The sequence below is a fragment of the Lytechinus variegatus genome, chromosome 7 (genome assembly GCF_018143015.1).
Source record: "Lytechinus variegatus isolate NC3 chromosome 7, Lvar_3.0, whole genome shotgun sequence".
NCBI lineage: Eukaryota > Metazoa > Echinodermata > Echinoidea > Temnopleuroida > Toxopneustidae > Lytechinus > Lytechinus variegatus.
Window position 1 is genome coordinate 28,803,414 of NC_054746.1, and position 23,826 is coordinate 28,827,239.

The 23,826-nt window shown below is 35.7% G+C and overlaps 1 protein-coding gene across 2 annotated transcripts in view; it reads right to left on the reverse strand.

Moving 5' to 3' along the window:
* The window catches only part of LOC121418919 (protein enabled homolog), a 79,774-nt gene extending 56,542 nt beyond the window's left edge, over nucleotides 1-23,232 (reverse strand). The window contains exons 1-2 of one of the 2 annotated variants that reach the window (XM_041613126.1): nucleotides 22,642-23,232; nucleotides 10,563-10,643 (exon numbers count right to left, since the gene is read on the reverse strand). In XM_041613126.1, coding sequence (XP_041469060.1) covers nucleotides 10,563-10,643; nucleotides 22,642-23,216 — 656 coding nt within the window. In that variant the 5' untranslated portion in view covers nucleotides 23,217-23,232. Of the gene's footprint in view, nucleotides 1-10,562; nucleotides 10,644-14,604; nucleotides 14,982-22,641 lie in introns of those variants that run through there. The other variant, XM_041613127.1, reaches the window with a different exon arrangement.
* Nucleotides 23,233-23,826: the final 594 nt, after the last annotated feature.

The window sequence follows — 23,826 nt, forward strand, 5'->3', positions numbered from 1 at the left end:
AGAATCAGGATTATATTCTGAGAACCTGGGTTGATTAAGATGGTTCTTTTGACCTTAAGAAGTTTAACACAATAAGACAGAGAATAAATGTATGTTTACTTCCTTAAAAGATGGTTGTTGAGAACTCATTCATTTCTAAAACTTGCTGGCATCCATTCCTCTCACTTCTTTCTCAGATCTGTATCTAAAGGAAGCGCCTGTTATATAAGCATCCATTCAATTTTTATAACATGAATGAGACATTGCAAGGCAGACAGCTTTATTAATGCTGGTATATAAACACAACCGCAAGTGAGGAAAGTGATTTTAAAAGAGCCATTTTTGACACTGTTCACTACAATATACATGTATGAATGGGTCTTTGTCTACACAATTAATGGCACTTTCCATCATGAGATTATTGAAATGAAGAAGTCAGAGGTGTAGTATACATGTACATGGCCAAAAGAGAATCAATGTTCATGTGACACATGAAATATAATAAATCTGATTATTAAAAAGCTAAAATACTAACGCATCATTTACATATTAATCATGACTACCCGGAAATATGTAGGCCTAATTTCATATCCAACACAAGATGATTAGGTTCACTGAATCGTGGGAAATAGGTCTACATTCTTCAAGTTGAAATGATTCTCTGATATTTTTCCGAAATAGAATAAAAACAGAACAAAGCTCACGATAATCTCTTCCCCACAGCAATAAAATGCTTATATGTACTAAATTAAAGGGAAAGAAAATCAATGGAAAACTTTGCTACATTCCCCATTCATCATAAAAATTAATCACATTTTAAGGTCATTCCTCTACAAAGAAGTCATGTACACACATAGATGCGTATGTACTGTACATAGGTCTATACATGTACCTCTGTAATGGCAGAGTCCAAATGAAAATGACCAATAGTATAAACATGTCAAATATATATATGCATGTACGTGTGTATCAATGAATCTGCACGGTGTATCCCACTTACGATTCTTCATTTAGAGAAGATATCAAGAATGATTCATCATCTTCATCTGATTTCAATTGTCACATTGCTCAAGAGAAAAGAAGTCTTGCCCACCTTGCACCAAGGTAAGCTAAGATGGATAGTCTTTCTAAAGAGACTCTTAAATTCAAAGAAAATTTTTCCACCATGGAATAGTACAGACTACAGATTTTTAGAATGCAGGTAATGCATGCACAATGCCTAAAGATCTTGTACTTTGTTAAATATGTTACAATTCTAAAACTCCCTAATGTAAAGACAGAGTCTCTAAACATGAACTTCAATCCAAAGAAATGACATTAAAATGCTTCTGAAATGAAGACTATCATGAAAGTGACAAAAGGTTTCTTCCTTACATTGGCTCATTTTTTTACTCCAATAGTGTATCAAAATTAATTATATATCATATTTATTCAATATCATTTTTATGACATCAATAAAATTTTGGAAGTTTTCTTTCAAATTTAAAACATATACAGTACATGTACACACATCTATCTATTCTCAATTCTAGTCAGAGTAGCGATTCCAATTTTACAACCCCCCCAAAAAAAAAAAAATCTCTCATTTCATTTTCTCATGTTTTTGCATCCGAGTTCATGCAGCTTAGGTAACTTAGGAGAAAACAATATAACATAAATAAACGTAATGAACCTATATTGCATTCGTTGTAACTCTTTGTCCCAATCACCATGGTAACATGTTTCATTTGACCAAAATAGGACTGGTCATGTAGACTACTGACAGAAAGTCTAATTAGACTTGGTATTGCGATAAACATTGAGTCATCATTGATTACTTTCATGCCTAGATTATAGAGCAGTCGGATCTATGCCTTGTCAGATAGAGGGCATGCACACATGTGATTCATTGACACAAAACAGACTGACATGCCCTGACTAGGCCCTGACCGCACTGCATCACTGCCCGTAAATATCATTCACTATTATTCATTACTCCTTTTAATATGTACATAATGATATTCAAGCCTTTTTCATCATCCATTTCTTTCTACACATGGTGAACTTCACCACCAGTTTTACTGGTCAAGTGATTCATTGTGCACTGTTAGGAAATATGAATTGATTTCTATGTATGGCCAATATCGTATGTGACAAATATTTCCAAACATGATTTCAAATATCAATAACAGAATTACATAATATTCGTAACAAAGGACTATAGCACAATGAGCTTGCTTGACCATTGTCAATGAAAGCAATATATTTTTTTCTTTCCTTTCTGTATCCCCTTTTTTCTTTTGTTTAACTGCAATCAATATTAATTTTCCATATGTCCAGAATAAATACAAAGACTTAACTCTTGGTATAGCATAATATTACCATATCTAAAACTTACAACAAACCGCAATAAATGATATGGAAATAAAATATGCCTACATCGTACAAAAAAAAATGTATACATAGTCCAAACCACAATAGCTCAGATGAATTTTCAAGATATTTTTCCTCAATCAACCGAAACTGAATATGGTATTTCAATCCATGAAACATGAATACTTGACCTTGTTTACTTTTGAGTGTTCCTTCAAAAATATAGTTATACCGTTTCTGGTAATTATGCCATAAAGGCAACCTTCTCTGAACAACATCTACTGTATTGTCATGTAGGCCAACATGTACATTCATCTTTCTGGTTCAAGATGAAATATGCATATCAATAGGCGGTTTCAAACCGCCTCGATCACAAGAATCCCCGTTAAATTACGAGAACTTTTTAAGGCTAAAAAATACCCGTTAATTATTCCTGCATTCACACCGCCCCGAAACACATCCTTCGGGATAAGTTCCCGAAGTTACGAGCATGCGCAGTGTGGTCTGATAAGCAGGCAAGGCGGGAAATTCAAAATCTCTAGCCCAGCAGCCACCCACGCCGCCGCGCCCAACGACACGCTAAAAGTTCCCGTAATTTGCTTTCACATCGCCAAAATACCTGCGACCTTGGAAAAATCCCCACGAAAGTTCTCGTAATTTCGCCAAGTACCTACTATTTAGCAGGTATTTTCTTTCGGGGAGATTACGCGTAGTTTGCTTTCACATTACCAAAATACCTGGTATTTTCTGATCGGGGTAAATTTCCCGATCAGAGAATACCTGGAACTGGCGAACTTCGAGGCGGTCTGAAACCACCTATTATTCTACTAAAGGGGCTTGATTCTCTGTATGTACAGCACAATTCCAGTATTGACAGGACCTAACATGTTTGTATTTAAAATTCCCTTTTTTCAACATGTTTTCCATGTCAAGATCAATTGCAAATTAACAAGAGATGAAGGGTGACATAGGTCTCCCTGCCCCCTCCCCCTTTATGTACATATATCATAGAGTCTACAGGTATAAGAAAAGTTAACGAAAATGAACAAAGAAGACGATTCTGTATATTATCTCATTTTTTATATTTATTGCTATCTGAACAGCAATTGCACAAAAATTCTTTTTATAAGATGGTGTGCTGGTTATCAAAGTGCTAAAATGATGAAGAACAGACAAGTAAATGTACTGTATTGACACATGTACAACTACTTAATGTTAGCTGTAGTGAAAAACATCAAAATAAATCTTAAAAGTCTAACATTAGCAAAATAGCTTCTTTTTAAACAACTCCTGCAACCCTGTGGGCTAGCAATGAAGCAATACCGAATGGGGTTCAAGGTTTCGACCACCAAAGCCTCATTACAATATGCAAATACACATTGGCATAATCAGGGTATACTTTCCAGCTCCAGTCTTTAATACCAACTACTTCATGCACTACTGCCAAAGGAAGTGGCACAGTGGTCCAAAAATGAAAAAAAAAATGTTGGCCTCAAAATGTTCAACTATGCGAAACTTTGTGACCTGATAAACTTCAGATATATTTTTCACAATACAAATTATGATATTCACAGCATGATTAGTGTGAAAGAAAATCTGTTTGATGATGCTGAGTTTCGCTAACATTTGGAGAAAAAAGGATACATAGATGAAGCCTATTGTGATTAATCTTTATTCTGAATTTATTATTACTACACCTGAAATAACCAAACCATGTATTGTTTTCAGAAAAATGAAAAGAATATATTAAATCAAATGATATTTTTTTTCATAGGCATACATGTAGATGATCTCTACCCTGCTGTTTAAGTGCTGGTAGAATTCAGTTCATGAATCCCCCATAGAAATTTTCAAGCTTGCGGCAAGCATGCGCCAAGCTTGCGGCATGCTAGTAACTAGCATGCGGCTAGCTTAATAAGCGTGTAATATGCGTGCAGAATAATAGTTAAGCGATCTTTAGCGAGCAGGGACTGTTCGCTAGCATGCACTCGCTTATGAAGCGAGCGCCATGCTAGTTACTAGCATGCGGCACGCTTAAATTTCTGTGGGGAAGTGGTAATGCAGGCCTTTGCAGACACTATCAATGACTTCAACATAACAACATCGTCAATGATGCGATTTCTATTTCTACCATAAAGAAATGTACAAGCCAAACCCTATACATAGATGCCGTGGGTTCCTCATATTTTGATATAATGAGATCATGAATGTTCCTCACGGATTGCATTTAAACACTTCCTAAATGCTGATGGGCGGGAGAGGAGAGGAGGAATGCGCAGGGATAGGGACATTAACCAGTCATTGCATTTAATTACAACATAGCTGGAATACCCTGCTGGATTGGGGCTATGGGGGCAGCAATGATATAATTGGCTTAAATGCATCCCACATCTGGATACCATCTTCACTCAATCCAAGGTCGAAGATGACAGAACAGTACCAAATAAGACGCATAGATTTTCCCAGCCTCTGCTGAGTTTATGCGCGGTTCAACCCCTCCCCCCCCCCCACTCTGCTTTCAGATCTCCAAGTCTGATGAGCAATGATTTTGTCATTTTACAATTTACGATTCAGATTACATTCTCTAGCTGAGCGTGATCGGTTCATCACGGACGGACATTTGATAGATTTTGAAAGTTTTGAAGGCTTGTAACAAATTAGGAATAAGATGAACAAGGTTCCTTTGTGTTTTGTAGTGAAGGGTAGGACAAAGTATGCTGAATGATGAAAAAAGTTTGTTGCCATGGTTACCTACAAACATAGGTATCCACTAAATGTGCCATATCACGGACGGACATGATAGAAATGTGGTTTTTAGAATTTTTGTACATTTTTATTGTTTCTATCTAAACAGCTTAACATGGACCAATAATTGTTAATGCAACTAACACTCGGGTATGTTAGCTTCTATGTTCAGCATATTGAATTCTTAACCAATATCAAACTTCTGAGAGAATTGCAAATATTTTCCATCACGGACGGACATCTCAGACGGACATCACGGACGGACACAATCAAAATACATTGGAAGTACCCTGTAAGAAGTTCTTAATACTTTCTTGGGGAAACAAATGCTATTGTATTGATGATTTGTACATATCTTAATATTATTAAACATTATTAGTTGCACAATCAAGTTGCTACAACTTTAATCAAGTTGCTGCAACTTGATTTAAGATGTATAGCAACTTGTTTTCTATGCTAGACGCACAGTATAATCTAGACATATGATTGCTCTAAACACAGTTCTTGTCAAAGAATATTGTCTTTTTAAATTGTAGAATACAAGGTTCCAAATCAACAGCTAGTTGATCAATGATCATATTGATACAAGTATTTTTATGATCATGATGATTTTTAGGCATTAATTTTCCAAGAGCAAAGAGGGTTTTTTTTAAGGTCAAAAATCTAAATCGAAAAGATCAACAGGTCGCTGATCCTTATGCTTGTTTGTGGGATCAACACTTTTGGGGGACTCTCTTTAAATCCATCTTTTGCACATATCAAAGTGGAGACACCCCATAATATCAACAGCCCTCATGTATTTAGGAACTGACCGAATCCAAAATTGAAATTGATATATCAATCCAAAGCTTATTAAAACTTTTAAACACTGCAGTGCAAGCTTTATGCATTTTCACAGTTTACCAGATATTAAGCGATTTGCTTAAAATTAGCTCCATAATGGACTTCAAAAAAGGTACAGTATTCATGTAATTTTCACAAGCCTCAAGACTGTGATGTCATGTTCTGTTCGAAGCATTGTGAATCCATATTTTGTACATGGAAAAATTGATTTTTCTGCTAATATCAGATTATGCATTGCATTCTACTTCTTCTCCATCACTTTCTGCAAGCTTGAATTGATGAAATCTACAGCTTTGTACTTGTTCTTGCCTTATTTTATTTCCTGCGTTTTTGGCGTATACATGTACATGCAGCTTTCCAACCCTATCTGCATTCCAATAATGTTTAACAATTTTTCCTGACAAAAATATAGCCCCAATAACGGCCAAAGATATCACAAAAAAATGTGACGAGTTGTAGGTAGTTACTCCATTTGAGTTCTGAATAATTCTCAGAGCCACTTCTCACTGCAATTAGAAGCTAAAATTAAATTCATAATCTGCTCAGCAAAGTTTCTCATTTGCATATATGAATCTTTCCACAAGTATTTCACTTGTCCGTCTGTGATGAAATGTCCGTCCGTGATCATTTTTTGATTTATTGTATGCATAAAATGTATGGATTTTAGCTATGTTCAAATAAAATGATATAGTGTCCAGTGAAATACTTCTACACAATTTTATTTCTGTTTCTATTCTGATAAAGAATAAAAAGCTGAATCCATAGACATTATCCTAATAAAAATGATCCCGGACGGACATTAATTTCATCACGGACGGACAGAAATGTTAACATCTACAAGGAAAGTTTACTTCCCATATTTTTTTCCTATTAATTTATGTTTGATGATAGATTAATGTTCAGAGTGCAAGACCATTAAAAAAATTGGAGTAGCTTTGAAAACAATAAAACTAGAGTGAATTGAATTTGAGTGAATTAACTTTGTCCGTCCGTGATGAAATTAATGTCCGTCCGTGATTATTTTTGATTGAGTTTATGATATGGATAAAATGTATGGATTTCAGCTATGTTCAAATAAAATGATGTACAGTGTTTAGAGAGATACCTCTACACCTTTTTATTTTTTATTTCTATTCTGATAAAGAATAAAAAAACTTTTCAACTTTTTTTCCATCACGGACGGAAATTTCAAAATGGAAATGTTAACACCTACCAAAAAAAATTACTTCCCAATAATTTTTTTCTACTATATTATGTCTGATAATAGAGTAATGTTCAGAGTGCAAGAACATCCAAACCAAATTAGAGTAACTTTAAAAACAATAAAACTAGAGTGAATTTAATTTGAGTAGAAATGTCCGTCCGTGATGAGAGGTAGCAGCACCCCCATGAATAAAATGGACTATTCCGGTACTTTCGGAATCATCAATCTTCATGAAACTAAGTTTTTTGAAACCTGAGATATCAAAGATTATTTTAAAAGCAAATTTGATAGAAGTACCTAAAAAAAAAATTTTCACCTCAATGCGAACCCTTAACCGATCATGCTCATCTCCATTACTTAATGTGAGATTTACAAAATTATTGATACATGTAGTTCATTAAAGTGTATAGATCTGAGGACCAGCTTCATGTTTCCAGTTGAACCAATAAAAACATCAAATGGTCAACACCAAAGACCTAAGACTGGTGTATGATCATTGATACTTGATAACCTTTATGTCCAAATTTCATGGACAAGATCCAGAAGCTTTCAAGTTAGGATAGCAATTTAAAAAGTATCCCCATGGTCTAAGTTCATCAACCCTAAACGACCTTTGACCTTAATCATGTGACCTGAAACTTGATTACTCTTTATATCTAAGTTTCATGTTCACTAGATACTTTCAAAGTTATGATGACATTTCAAAAACTTAGCCTTAGTTAAGATTTTGATGTTGATTCCCCCAACATCGTCTAAGTTCATTAACCATAAATTACCATTGACTTTGGTCATGTGACCTGAGGCTGAAATTTCAGAAAAGATGTTCAGTAATACTTGATTACCCTTGTGTCCAAGTCTCATGAACTAGGTCCATATACTTTCTAAGTTATGATGACATTTCAAGTTGATCTTAATAAGATTTCAATGTTTACAACGCTGCTGCCGTCACTGTTGGAAAAGCAGCGACTGTAGTTTAGCTCCGCTATGCAAGCAAGACAAAACTATTATGGACAACCGTATTCAATATTTTTTCAATACTGGTTTATGCTATACAACAGCATTTGTACCATCTTCTCCGCTCCATCTCTAAACGCACATAAACTGACAAGTCAAAATAACAGACAATGCAAATCAGAGCACTCCTTCTCAATCTCTTCAACGTTTTGCAAAAGGTATAAATAGGAGTCTCCATTTGTTTCTACCTATTAAAATAATAACCATATTTGCAGGCTGTACATATTTACCCCATTGTGGATTCTGTCTCCTTTTTACCAATTCCAAACTGTTCACAGCCTCTGCTCACTGTCACCAAAACACTTCAATCCAACTCCTTGCCACTTCTGAGGGCTTCTGCCAATACACACAACTTTCAGCATACGTCTCTTCAAAAACAGAATGCAGTTCTGGTAATTCATGAACAATTTCCAAAATCAATAATCCAAAAGTTAAATATAGAGCTCCACGGCCAAGTCTATGCTTGAACACATGTGTCCAACCAACTGAAACTTCAAGCTTCCAAGACAACACTGATTTTACATGTAGCATTAGATTTCACCACTGGAGAGGAGACTACCCGTTTTACTCAAGCACATCAAGAAGTAAAATTGAAAAGGAAATGAGGAACTGCAACCAACTTAGCAAAGTAATTAACAGACAAATTGAGTGGACTTTGATCTTGCATTCGAAAAAGAGTATTCATGTTCATTGGATGGTCCAGATTTCCAAGGTCTGTTTATTGGTGCTAGACAAACATTCAACAGATCACAACAAAGAATCACTTGTCAACAAATTTGCAACAGAATGAGAATTGCTGTAAATTCTATATGATCAGAATACATGCATCAAAGGTGCAATTTAGGTCAACACACTAAACTACACTGACAAACATTTAATGTCTATGAAATTGAAAGGGGATGGTTTCAAAATTCCCCTAATCTCTGAATCCTGTAAAAATATTTCTTTACTTACAACTTTTCAACAAAAAAATATACTTCACTTCCTTGTCTTCTCTATGTGGTAAGAAGCTATTCATTGAAACAGATTTTAAGTTTGAATGGGTGTCAGTCAAGCATGGCTTTACAATTCTGCCCAGGTTGCCACACTTTTATGAAAATGTGGGATGGGAATGACAGCAGTATCATGTCATTGCAGGTCACTCAAACGGCTAAATGAATCGTAGGTTGCACAATTAGAGCCTGCTTACAACGTACTTCGCTTAGCGCAGTGGTTACCATGTTAGCGTATGGAGGCCATACTTTTGTGCACTGCTCACATTCTCACTCATTACGCAGACCTGCCATCCTTCTACAACAACAAAAAAGTATTGAAGGAAAAAAAAAAGGAGTTTTCAACGTAACAATCGCAAGCCTGTTGTAGTGAGATCAGTGAAAAAACGTGAGAAATGACTTCACTTGAAAACTTGATAATTCACCATTTTAAACATGTGCTCATAGGCAAGAATTTACTTGTTCTTTTAATGCAACAAGTTACTAGCCCAACAGTGATTTTTTACCAGTCTGTGACCGTCAGAACGGCGCTAGTGTCGCATGCTGCTCCATGATTGGAAATTCAAAAAAGTAACAAATCATACCAAAAAAAAATTGGCATATTCATAGCAAAAAAGAGGAACAAATACTCTCAAAAGGGAATGGTTGGCATGTCTGATTGTGTTAACTGACTGTAGAGGGCAAATGCCTATCAGTATTGAGAGCATATAACCCAGCGAAAGTTCCTCATGCTAAGTTTTCAAATTATGCTGCTAAGTTTTCTGATCCAGCCAATTATCCTGATCACAACAACCTTGAAATGATCAATTATCATGATATAATTAGTGGACTAATTGATGGGTTTCATCACTCAAGTTTACAATCCTGAGTCAACTTAGGATTTATTCAAAATAACCCACAATTTTGGGAATCATCCATCTAGTTTGCAAGTGAAGATGCATCAGGATTTTTGCTTTTGAAAGTCTATTCATGAAACCTTACCGCTGAAATAAGTTCACATGGTCTGCAGCCAAAATTAAGATTCCATATTCAAGTACATTTATTAGCCTGAACTGATGGAGACACGTTCTTTTTTTAAATTAAATTTCAAAATTAATCCAGAGGAGGGCTGATCTGGCTAGAATCTTGAAATTTATCAAAACTCAGGCAGATCTTTAACTATCAAAGCTTTGGTCTCCTGGTTGATTCCTTGGCCAACTGTTTTCAACGATCTTGAAACTTGTTCATAGGCACATGATAGTTGTCACCTAATCACCATGTAACGGAAGAAATATGAGGCACCAAGTGAAGATCAAATATAGCTCATTTTATATGCTTGAATATTTCATTGACATACAATACCTGCCAAAATTCCTTCAGTTCATTTCTGTGTTACCTGTGGATAAAGAACAGTTCATGAGAAGAAGGTTAACTTTGTGTATAATATGACTTACTTGTATGAGTAATTAGCTTCTGGATCAACATGCGACTGATATGATGTCCCTTGGCCTTGATCCACAGGCTTTGGCCTTGATCTATATAAAAGAAAAATGATCAAAAGATCAATGATCAGTACAAGAGTTCAAAGGTCATTCTAAACCTATAATGAGAATAGTCCCACAGTTATTCAATAAAATGCCAAATTCACCCCTTACAAAAAAATGATTTGATTGGAATCAAATCAAACTAGCACAACAAAACAAGCATAATCCCTGAAAATTTTGTCAGAACCCAATGTTTTTTTCTTTGAAGTTTTCCTTATTTTCATAAAACAGTGTACATCTTGATCTGTATGCAAATGAGGGAGCAAATGCCATACACTCCACTCATAATTCATTTTGTATTATTTACAATTAAACTAAATTATTTCAATTCTATAGCTATTGTGACAAACAACTCCTTCAAAGACTCACAATAATTTCTTATGAAGACATACGTGTGATACCTAAAGTACCTAATGACCATGTCCATGACACACTATTCCTCAACTTGCTGCTAATGAGGAACTATGCTCTGAATATTATGATCAGGTATTAATCTAAAAATTCCTCAAATATCATAACTACAACCAAATTAATATAAAAATCAACAAAAACAGAAATATCATGTATACAATGTACAGGAAATCTTATGTTTTATCTTGTAAACCATCCAAGATAAAATATGGTTTCTAAATGTCCACTTCCTTCTACATGTATGTGAATTTCATAACTCAAGCACAGACAAACAACATAATTTGCAAGTATTTGCAGACTTTCCACTAGAATGTAATTGAGTAATGTCTTGCAAATTCACAACTGGGTTCAAGACCCACCCAGTCACCGAAATATTTGCAGTTTGTGAACATGTAATCAGGCCTAACAATACTTGATAATGTATTGGGGCATTCACACCTGCAAAACAAAAATGGAATTCTTATGGCTAAGAGCCACTTCATGCCTCACATCATAATTTCTTGTACTTTACTTTCCAGTTGGAAAAATCCCTGTGAACGTTTTTTTTTTTTCATTTTTAAAAGTACCAATTAATTTGTGGGTGTTTTCATCTGTATATAGATATTACAAGACCATTGCTTTCACACTAGCTAAATACCAGGCACTTTTTAGCCATTTAGGGTTGGTGTGAAAGCATCTACTGATTCCTGGTTGTCTAGATAGATCATGATTTCTTTTACCCTTGAAGACCAATCTTTTTTAAACTGCCAAGATTTTGGCCTCCCAAGATTTAGGCAAGCTAAAAAAAAAATTGCCATAAATCATCTTAAAAAAATGTTAGTCTTTCCTTGCATATCTACTGAAATGTGGTTGCCACTCACGAAGTGTGCAAGATTATAAAATGTGCACAACTGATAATACAGAGCAGAAAGCAGACCAGGGGCCCGTATTAGTGATTAATCATGGGACTGATTTATAAGATTGAATTTATTGATTATTGTGCAATCTTAAAGCTTGTGTATAGTTTTGGTAAATCCACCAAAATGCACCTATCACTATTCCAATTCATTGCTAGCTAATATGAATGGATGCCCTATAACAGTTATGATGTGGAGGATATGAAATGAAAATGTGTTTTACAGGATAAATTTTGCGATTTTACATGGAAATTTAACTTGATCGGGTCACCCGATCAAATTAAAATATTGGTGTGTTTTTGTCTTTCAATTAAATCCTATTCCAAATCATGGAATGGGCTGAAACTTTCAAGATATGTTCTTTGTCTGTAACTTTTGGATATCTAATCACTAAATTTATAAGATAAGTGCTTGAATGCCCATATTTAAATATAAAACAAGCATCGCCGAGAGAGGGCGCTATATATCCAAGATTTGAATATTTGAAATTTTCTCAGAGAAGTGCAGTTGGAAAAATATCTAACGGTCTCTACGCTTCAGTAAGACTGTCATATTAGATGATATTCGATTATCAATCACATTATTGACCCTTACCAAAGCTATACACAGGCTTTAACAGTCAGCCCTACAATCAATAACTAAGCTATACATAATGTTAAGGGGCCCTGGGCAGACCCAAAACACATCTTATCATGCAAAAATGGGGGTTTGTCAAAATGCTTTAACATCATAAGTATTTTGGTCAGTCAACAAAATAGGGGTAATAACTTGATTTTTTTCCACTGAATTTGTTTCCCATTTCCTAAGTGAAAAGCTGACATAGTTTGATTTCTCTAAAAAGCGATATTTCAGAAGAAATGTGTTTTAATCCCTGTAACACAAAGTGATACTGTGAATATAAACATTAAAGATATGTTCAACCAATTGTCAACATTCTTACATAGTTTTTCATAGACTTACACTATCAGGGTCATAGATAATGAAACAACTTAAAAGTTTTACCCACACTACTAGAAAACTTAGATATTGATTACGTGATCCTACTTCTGTATTAAAAGTAAATGCAACACTGTCAAAAAACATGTATGCAAATGACCTAAACTTTCCCCTCACATAAGACCTAGATTTTTAAATCTCAGAAAAAACGATTCCGGAGATTGGATGATCATCAATAAAAAAAACATTTTAAGACAAATCTGAGGAAAGAAGAATCTGTTGCTGGATTAGTCTACAGAGAATATACGTTCCCATAGTATTGTAATGAGTGCCATTACTAGTTCCTTCTTGTCATTTAACATATAGTAGGTCTATAAAATTTCTTCCTCATTAGGGTAAATATAAGAATTCTGAGAAGAGAGTCCTACACTCAGACTTTTAGTTCGTTGAAATAAAGTTTACAATTTATGGAAGACCAATGATATTTTAAAGGGATAAATCAACTTTGTTTAATAGTAAAAAAACAAACCTGGGGCCCGTTGCATAAAACTTTTTACCTGAGAAAACTCAGGTTGTTTTTACCGGAGATTTTGCCCGGTGTTAAAGTCAATGGCAGAAATCAGACTAACCTTAGTTTTCAGTTTTTACCAGAGTTTTCTCAGGTAAAAAGTTTTATGCAACAGGCTGCAGATGGAATTAGATGTATGTCATATACTCTCTCACTTGTACATTATATTCAATACAATACAATAACTTTTCAGATGGAAGTTCTATCTAAAAAAGGTGAAACATAAATGTTTGCTATTCTTTATGCCTTCGGATCTTCACAGCCATACTCACGTTTTATATCAGTATCTGTGCAGATGAATGTGTATATGTAATTTTTGTTGAAGAGAAATGCCAGTAGTTGCAGTAAACACTGATTTCATGAGAAAGTCTGTATTAAAACAAGGCTTAATTGTCAGTATATCATCGGGGATCTAGATCTGGTACAGTTACATAAACCGAACTTTGTGAAATCTTGAAATCTACGCTGAAAAATGTTCACGTTGAAGATGACCAACACAGATAAGCGCACGTGGGGCAGTGCATAATTATTGCTTTGAGTGTCGGGGCCCAACGCTTGACCCGAATCCTGTGCTTATTTGCTGATTTCTCAGCAATTACACAATTTCTTCCAGAATCATTTGGCACATATGTTTTATTTATACAAACAGACACTTTGGTGGTCATTTCATTGGATTCTGTATGAATTCATTTTGATATCGTCACCAAAACTGGCATAAATTACCTTTTAGATGATACTAATATTCTGCCTTTTATCATAGTGCTTGATACATCATATCTATACACTGTAAAAACGCTGTATGAAATTCAATCACGCTGTTTAAGCCTGTCACTCTTAAGTTGATTAAACTTATAACAAGTTGTTTAAAAAAAAATAATCTGAAACAATAATTGTTAAAGAGATGGCTTTAACAATGTGCTTTACAGAGTAAAGCAATGTGCTTTATTAAAATAAAAGCACATGAAGAGCTCATGAACACCGTCAATTATTTCAATCAAACACAGAGCCTTTGTAAGTAGCATTCTGACCAGACATCATTTCACAAGTGCACATGTCAATTAACTGTCTATTATTCTATATCCACACTATGGAATATGAATGTTGACCACAACTCCTAAAGTCAACCAATTTTGATACAGACCTTACTTTCGGTAATCCGTATTTCGTGCCATTGCGCTTAATTGTGTAAAAATCATACTCTTGGTCAAGCTTATCACCCTTTCCTCTATAATCAAGCTTGGAATGGTCATAATCCTCATAAGCATCCAATGGTTGTTTCTCCTTCCGTGGCATTCTAGCATTCTCGTACGAAAGGGTGGTCATCTCACAGAGTTTCACCACAAATAGGAATGATTCTCGAGTTGTCGCAACGGACGATGATGCCCTCCCAACTATGGTCCCATTATATCAACGCATTCATAGATAGATCCCTACTACTAATGATTTTGTTTTCGTATTCTGTGATCTCTGTCAAGGGGGTTCTATCTCGAGATTGTTACCAGTTGTGCAGCATCAAATAATTCCATACTGGAGCAACGACAGACTGCTGACACTAAATCGCATTCTGCATTTTGACAAGTTGCAAAGCCACCGCTTTAATAAAGTGGAACGTGTTGACAGTTTAGCATCGTTTGTTGTTTAAATGCTACAGTATTATCAGTGTTTCGTCATTTCATTGATTAAATTTGGGTGAGCCCAGGATGACTGCATATGAACTCTTTTGTCACTTGGCTTTAATAAATTATGCAAATGAGCAATTAGTACAGATGAGGATGAGGTTGTGCCATTCATGCATGCATACTTAATGTGTTGATTAGTATACAGAATTATTGACCTGATGACATATTTTGCTTCATGGCTCAAACAGGACAAGTTTTCAAGGGTACTAATTAAATTGCAAAACTACTGTACATACTGCACATGTACAAGATTTTATCAAATTTCAGCAGCTAAAAGCTTTCTTGCTACAAAGCCTACAATGTCCAATCATGATTTTGAATATCTTTGTTGTTGTTTTAAAGACACCACATTCAAGTTAATATTCAAACATGCCATGATTGCTGCCTTCATTTCAAATAGTTTTTTCTATGATCTACATGTATTTTTATTGAGTGGTTAATCTGTACATATGCGTTATATGATTGTAAGACCACAAAACCATTTTCATGTAAAAGAATGATATCAGAGGAGTAGAATTTTAAATCTGACAACACTTGTGGAGATAATCACTATCATTTATTATATAACAATAATTGCAATATTTTTTAAATTCTAACTTATTTGTAACATTCATTGCTTTTCTCGAAATAAAATGATATAGGCCTACATGTAGAGTAGTTGCACTAGAATAGCAGTGTTGAAAGTGGGCATAGTATAGTTTTTAAACTGAAAATGCATCTGCTCCTGTACATGTATGTAGGTTGTAACCCCTGACACACTCTAGGCAGGACTCCATGACTCACTAGCGAGATGACGGCCAGTCATGTTTGGAGAATTTGGAGTCCATCTGCTTTTATACGATCAAATGTCACTAATACTAACACAATCATGATACAAGATTTCAAGCATATGACTCCATGCATGAGTTTCAATTTGATTTTGTTTTATTCAATAACTCTTCACAACTGGACGGGTGGGTGGATCTTAATTTAGGTTATGAGACACTACACAGAAGATTATGTCTTTACTTTTATAGATGTTTCTGCGCAATGAAATAAAGGGATAAATAAGTAGCTTAAGAGATATTAAATAAATGAAATGAATACATACTGCGTAATACAAGATTTAAGATATGTTTTATTCAATTTTTGCAGCCAGAAAGGCTGAATTGCCATTGAATAAACAATTAAAAAATATTTCCATAGCAATACTAATTCAATTTTACAATAATAAAAATTACAATAATTGTTTAATTTACAATCATCTTGATAGTGTGAAAAGTTAATCCTTGAATGCATCCTAAAATTGAAGGGAAATCTATAAAACCCACATAGAAAATTGATTCAGAATAAAGAACAATCATACAGTATAAAGCAGTTGAGTGAAAGTTTGAACAAATTCAGATAAACAATGAAAGTTGTGAATTTTACAAATAATTACTTCCCAATGTAGGTTTTGGATTGAAAGATGAGGAAATATGTACTGAACTAATCCAAGGATGCATGTATATAGAAGTCAGGGGTTACACGGCAGGATGCTCAAAAGATAAATGAAAATACCATATTTCATTTCACCTTTTCATAGCAGGATATACATCCTGAGCAGAATGATCATCCGAACTTAAAGGGACAGTCGATCTACTCTGAGATAAAATTCATTTTAATACATAGAGTACATTATTACTCATAACAAGTAAAAGGTTTGTCAAGGGCAAAAGAATATGAGCATAATAATGGTGTGGAGGCGTTGTGGTCTAGTGGTTACTGGTAACAACTCTCGTCTTTCAATCAGAGGGACATGGGTTTGAATCCCAGCCATGGCGTGTTTCCCTTCAGCAAGAAATTTACCCACATTGTGCTGCACTCGACCCAGGTGAGATGAATGAGCATCCGGTAGGATTTATTCCTTTAGCGCCTATTTGGCGGCTCAGCTACAGCCGGGGTAATAATATGATACTAATATGATAATAATATGATACCAAGAGCAGTAGAGTATATGCAATTATAGTAGCTGCGCTATATACATTTACAATGTAAATGAACCATATCATTATTATAAGAATGGTATATAGCTTTTTTTGTGTATAATCATATGCAAATAAAACAAGGCAAAAGCAATTTTGTGTCTCGCCCACTTAAAATGAAAATAACCAGAAATATCATGATTTGCGAGGGCACGCAAGAGAATTATATAGAAACTTCTTTGTGAAATGACTGGGATGGAATAACACTTGTCATAAGAGCCTTGCACATGAACTTTAATGTTGACCTGAAAACGACCTTTGACCTTACCATGTGACCTCCGACTGCAGCATAACATGCAGGTCCCCCAAGTCCATCTACCATCCACGTTTGGTTGAAAAGCGACATACGGTTGCGGAGTTAGGTGTCATAAGAGAGTCTTACATGTAAACTATAACGTTGACCTGAAAATGACCTTTGACCTTACCATATGACCTCAGACTGCAGCATGACATGCAGGTCCCCCACGTCCATCCACCATCAGAGTTTGGTTGAAAAGCAACTTACGGTTGTGGAGTTAGGTGTCATAAGAGAGTCTTGCATGTAAACTTTAACGTTGACCAGAAAATGACCTTTGACCTTACCATGTGACCTCATACTGCAGCATAACATGCAGGTTCCCCAAGTCCATCTACCATCCAAGTTTGGTTGAAAAGCGACTTACGGTTGTGGAGTTATGTGTCATTACATGTTTGTGACGGACGGATGCCGGACAACATTTGGATCCGTAAGTCTCGCCTTCACCTCTGGTGGGTGAGACAAAAAGATGACGGGGTGATGATGTTACACTAAAAGCACACTATTCTTCAATAATAAAATCATGGAACCTTTCATTTTTTAATTCTTTTACATATTCATGTCAGTGAGGAGCCAAATCCTAAATTACAGCAAAATTCTCAGAGCAAAGGACTTGAAATGAGCTATGTATGTAGAACAGAATCCATAAAAATGAGTGACCATCCAAGTATAGAGGTTTATATACCACATGATTCTGCTAGAAAATGTATAACTGCTGAGAAATAAGTAAATTATTTAAGTGTGGTACATGTAGGCCTATTTCTTCAAACAGAAGGGTCTTTTCTCAGGCAATGATAATAATAGATGCACCCCATGTGTGCTTATCTTATTGTATAATTACCATCTCCACTTTAAATATCTTTCATTGATGTATTTTCAAAAATTCTCATTTAATGTATGTCTATAATCAGTTACAGTATGTAAATCCCGAAACAAATTTTCTGTATGGACTTGAATTGAAACCTCTGTTTATGATATCCAGTGACTCTTTTGTGTTGTTGTTACTGTTTTGATTGTTTTTTTGTGGGTGGGGGAGGCTTTTCAGCAAAGATTTTATTGCTTTACAAAGTCCAGCTTAATGCACACCTAAAAAAGCATCTGAATGAATGATTATACGGTGAGAATTAACTTTGATTTTAAAGACTCAAAGAAAAAGGTGTATATAGAGTACTCCATGTCAATGTGTTTACAATGAGCATTCAAATCACTGATTCTGCATTCACAAAAAAGTGACTAAACTCTTTATCTCAGATCCATGGGCACAGGGAGAATCCTTCCTTATAGTATCAAAGCGATGTATACCAATCGAAAACGTGATTTGAATTAAACAGACAAGTAATTATGTTTGCACTTCACTGGTTGTGGTTAGCGTACAAGTCACTCATAAATACCTCAAATGTTACAGGCTTTATCTGTGCGTCTTGGCAGCAAATCCACTTGATATTTCCACAGAGACTGCACATAGATCAAACTATGTAATAACCAACCTAAATTGGTGCAAACACACAAGCTCCAGAGGATTGATATTCAATCTAAACACACAGCATCTTCACAAATAATTTTGAAGCAGTAGTTATATTGAGGAACTCTTGATGCAAAAATACAACAAACAAGTCCCTCAGGAACACAAAAGGCATACCACAGCCAAAATATTGGCCCATGCAAAACTGTTTTTATTTCCTTTGCATTGATACATTGGTCCAGCTGAACCTAATATTTCATCTTTTGGGGGCGGGGAGGTGTATACCAACCGGACACGTGCCAAAATATACTTCACCCAATCAGGGAAGCAAGAGAGAGAGAGAAAAACAGAAAATCAAAACAAAGTTCTCCATTCATAACCACAGAAGCCATAGTCAACAGGCAGATCTAGTTAGAGGGCAGGCGATAACTGATGTGAAAAACAGGAACCAAAAGCATACCACAAGTCTCGGTCAATTTCAGATGGAAGTTTACCCTATGTGGTGGTAACACGACCTGGCATATGGACAGACCTCCATGATCTTCAATCATAAAACAAACAGAATTGTAATTCTCATTAACACTCTTTAAGGCTGCGTTTATGCGACCTCAACCCAGAATCATGATTGGAATCACGATTTGAATCATGATTCAAAACAGCAACATGAATCACGATCCGACAGAATCAGCGTTTATACGACCATCTTTCTAACGCTGTTTCTCCCTGAATTCGGGCCGATCCAGTGCGCATCACAGTGCGCAGTTTGACCCAGGAAGTATAGGTCAACATTTTCGCGCGTGTTTCTAACTTCACGTCGGCTGCTAGATTTTTGCTGCCACCGGAGCTAACGCGCGATCGTTTGTGCAAGTGCAACTCGGCTTCCGAAAAATAAATCTTTTACTTCCAGAATTCCGTGTATTGTACCTCGTATTGTTTTTGTTTACTTGTATTCAATCTTGTCGGTTCATCAAAAATGGTGTCTCGACAGGCGGTGCCACATCTCCGTTGAAATCCCTCCCTTGCAAGCGCCGCTGAAAGGGACTCGTAGATCGTCTTATATTTCTGTGAATCCCGGTAAGGGATGCTTGTGCTTCAGGCTGAGCCCAAAGCACAAGCAGAGCCCTGAGTTCGTCGTCAGTCCAATTTGTGCCTTTGGAACTTGAAGACATGATTGATGAAAACAGTGAAATCAGGGTGACCAGACGTCCCGTATTTCCCGGGATTGTCCCGTATTTCAGAATATTGAACAAAATGTAGTTAATACATTTGAAAGTGACGAATTTTCATTAAATAACCAACAGCTGACGAAGCAGGGACAACAATTAAATCGATAACTGTAAACTTTTTGCAAGTTCTGCGATGATTTCTTGCTAATACATTGCAAACGAACTGGCCTCCTGCCTGTGTGTGGCAGGCTACTAGCTAGGCATGGAGGATCGAAGCAAATTCTCAATGGTGCAAACACCTCACATGATAAACAGTTTTTCTACCAAAATAATCACAAAATCGGCGGGAAATTCTTATAATTATACTATGGATTCTCAGTTTAATGATTTGGAGATGTAATCGGAGGAAAATGTTATTGACTTTTCATATATCTAGTTTCAGCTTTCGTTTTTAGTCTTGGTGTGCACGATGCCGCGATGTTTCATCTAATTTTTAAGTTTGACAATATGTTTCACTTTGAAATTTTATTCATTTCTAAAACATTTTATGTTTAAAATTTTAAAAATACATTTAATAAAGTTATGATTTTTATTAGATGATTGGATTTTTTTGTTTACTTGAAGTTTGAACTTTTCCCTTTTCTTTATTTTATATATACCCTATCCTTTCTGCTTGCCCTTTTTTGTTCCATCTATCTTTATTTCCTATCTTTCTTTCCTCGACATTTTCTTTTTTCTCTCTCTCTCTCTGTTCATTTTTCTTTCTTTCCTTCTTTATCCAATATACTTTTTTATTTCCTTCAGAAATTCTTTCTTTCCTTATAATTACCTTGGCTTCCTTCTCTCTTCGTCTCCTGTTTCTTTTCGTTCTTTCTCTCCTTCCATTATTTTCTATTTTTTCGTTCTCTTCCCCTTCATTCTTCCCTTCCATTCTTTATTCCTTTCTTCATTTTTCCCTTCTCATTCTTTTCCCTTATTTTTATTTTCTTTCTATTGTTTCTTTCTTTCCTCCTACTTTTTCTCACCTTTCCCCCTTTAATTGTCTCCTTTATTTTGCGAGACATTTATTAATCTTCCCTTCCTTTCTTTCTTTCTATATTCATTTCAAAGAATGACGGAAACCTTTTTTATCTCTTATTATTTCTTTCATCCTTTTATTCTAACTTTCTGTTATTTTTTTCTGTTTTCTTTCCTTCCCAATCATCTCTTTTCTTTCTCTCCTTCATTCTTTCGTTCACCTTCCCTTCTAATTCTTTATATTTTTTTCAAAAGTCTTATTATTATACTATGGATTCTCAGAAGCCCACACTTTGTGTGGGCTTCTTTGTTGATCTTCGTTTGTCAATTGTCCCGTATTTCATTTTGTGAAATCTGGTCACCCTGAGTGAAATATACAAATGACGCTACAGTACAACCCCGGGGTACAATACACAGAATGATAATTCCTAAATGCACATGACAATTGGCATATACCGGTACTAGTACACTGTACTGGCAATCTGCTACACGAAAATTAACCTGCACGAAACACAGCGCGCGCCTTTGAGTCGAACCCGGAAGAAGCACGACACAATGACGTCATAGAATCATGATTCAAATCACGATACGTTTATACGACCCTTTTCGTTCGTGATTCTACAGAAACGTCTTTCCAAACGCCCCTTTTTCCGTGTTTCATGTTTGTGATTTGAAAGACGTTTATTTCCAATTTCGACTAAACGCAATCGTGATTCTGCAGAATCGTGATTTGAATCATGATTCTAATCATGATTCTAGGGTAAAAAAGTGTCGAATAAACGCACCCTTACACCAATGTACTTGCCAATTTACAATATTAAAATATACATATCAAGGGCATGATGGAATCAGATAGTTTTTTCCAATATTTTGTTTTTTTGTAATTTCAGATAAAATTTAGAAACATACACTATGGACAAAAAATTATACATGTACATGATTTTTAAAAATCCACAGAATTTTATTTAATTGAAACGACAAACCTCAAAGGGGTTGCTAGCAGAGAGAGAGGTACCTCAATAAAAAAAAATTGTACGAGATAAAACATAACACATCCACTACGAGATCTTGATCTTCTTATGCGGCCTCTGGATATTGCCACAGCAGTAGTTCAAGCAGGCCTACTTATTTCAATGCTACCAGGGTCTGATACAGCATAATGTATAGATCAATTGCCACTGGAGAAAATTAATGTCAAGGAGTGGAATTCAAGTTTTTATTCAACACCCACTGATTCAGAAGTGAGAGCCTGAACAATTTTACTTCCAGGATTTACATTCTCTGCAAAGTGCAAGGTCTACTGCCAATGAAATTTTATCTTCATTAATAATAGTAGTAAAAACAACAGACATGTTTACTTTTATGGAATACCAGTATTTCATGCACAGGTGTATTTCATGATTCACAGGCAGACGGCAAACTGATTAAGACAAACAGGGTATCAATCTATTGGCCTAATCCCTTTTGATTTCTGTGGCTGATTTCATGGGTTTATTCCACTCCAAAACAATTACAATGCTCAAAATCAAATTATTAAAAAAAATTAAGACATTCACCTGACTGGTTCCTTCACTTCCCTGTTTCTCAATTCCTTAGCAATCTGTTGCCAGCTATCTTGGGTTTGTGGCAAATCTTGCTTAGGTAACGCTATTCCATGTCTTTTATTATACCATTCCTGCTCTTGTGTTTGTGGTAAATCTTGTTGAGAAAGCAACGCTATTCCACGCCTTTTATTGTACCATTCCTGGTCATATGCAACCCTGTTAGCCTGAAGCGGCACTTGTACAACCTGAGGGTTCATATGCCTTTCGTTTCCTTGATGATGCTCATAAGGGAAGCTAATCCTGGATGATGGTGATGATGGAGGTGTTGATGTCTGGGCACCAGCCTCAAACCTTGAGGGAAATTGGTGATGTCCTTCACATTCATGTGATCCTGCAGCAAGGGGCATAGCAGAGTTATTTAGAAAGTCTGAGCTGCCACAGCTCACCCCTGAACTACTCTCACCGATGCTACTAGCGCCATCTCCTCCTCCTTCAATCATCTCCAGAGCTGGTCCTGACCGTAGCACTCCCTCTCGCATTCCGCCAAATTGCAGTGAAATGGTTATTTCTGCAGTCCAACCAGACATTTTTGCAGGATAAAGGCTCCCCCAAAATACCCCCAAAACAGATGCTATAAACTGAAACCACAACTTTGTGATTTTAAATATAAACTTGGCAGCTGTGAATCGGGTTCACTACAAATAGCAAATATACAGTTCTACCCACTTTCCTGCACGTGACGAAAGCCTTTCACGTCGTTCAGTAAAAATAGTCAGATAGAAATTTTCACAGGTGGAATACAGTGTCAAGCATGCTCTGATTATTATTACCAAAGGAAAACAGAGGGGCCTATGCTTATTTGTAGAGCAGGGGGGCATAGAGGAAGTGATTACTTACAAACTTGCCCCCTTGTTGCTGACAATTTCCTAGCAGATTCCCTCACTTCTTCTTATTCTTCGCAGAAAAGGGGAAGACAAGCTAAATAGTGTGGGAAGCGGAAATGAGGCAGAGGGGTACAGGCATGCCCAAGATTCACCAGGCAAAAGTTTCAAGTTCAGAACAATGATATGAAAATAAAGATGTTTTCAATCAGGTTTTAGGCTAAATAAAAAAATATTAATAACTATGAAATTGAATTTGCCGGCTCTGACTATTGCAAAAACATGATACAAAATACAGGTTGTAATGATTTTTTTT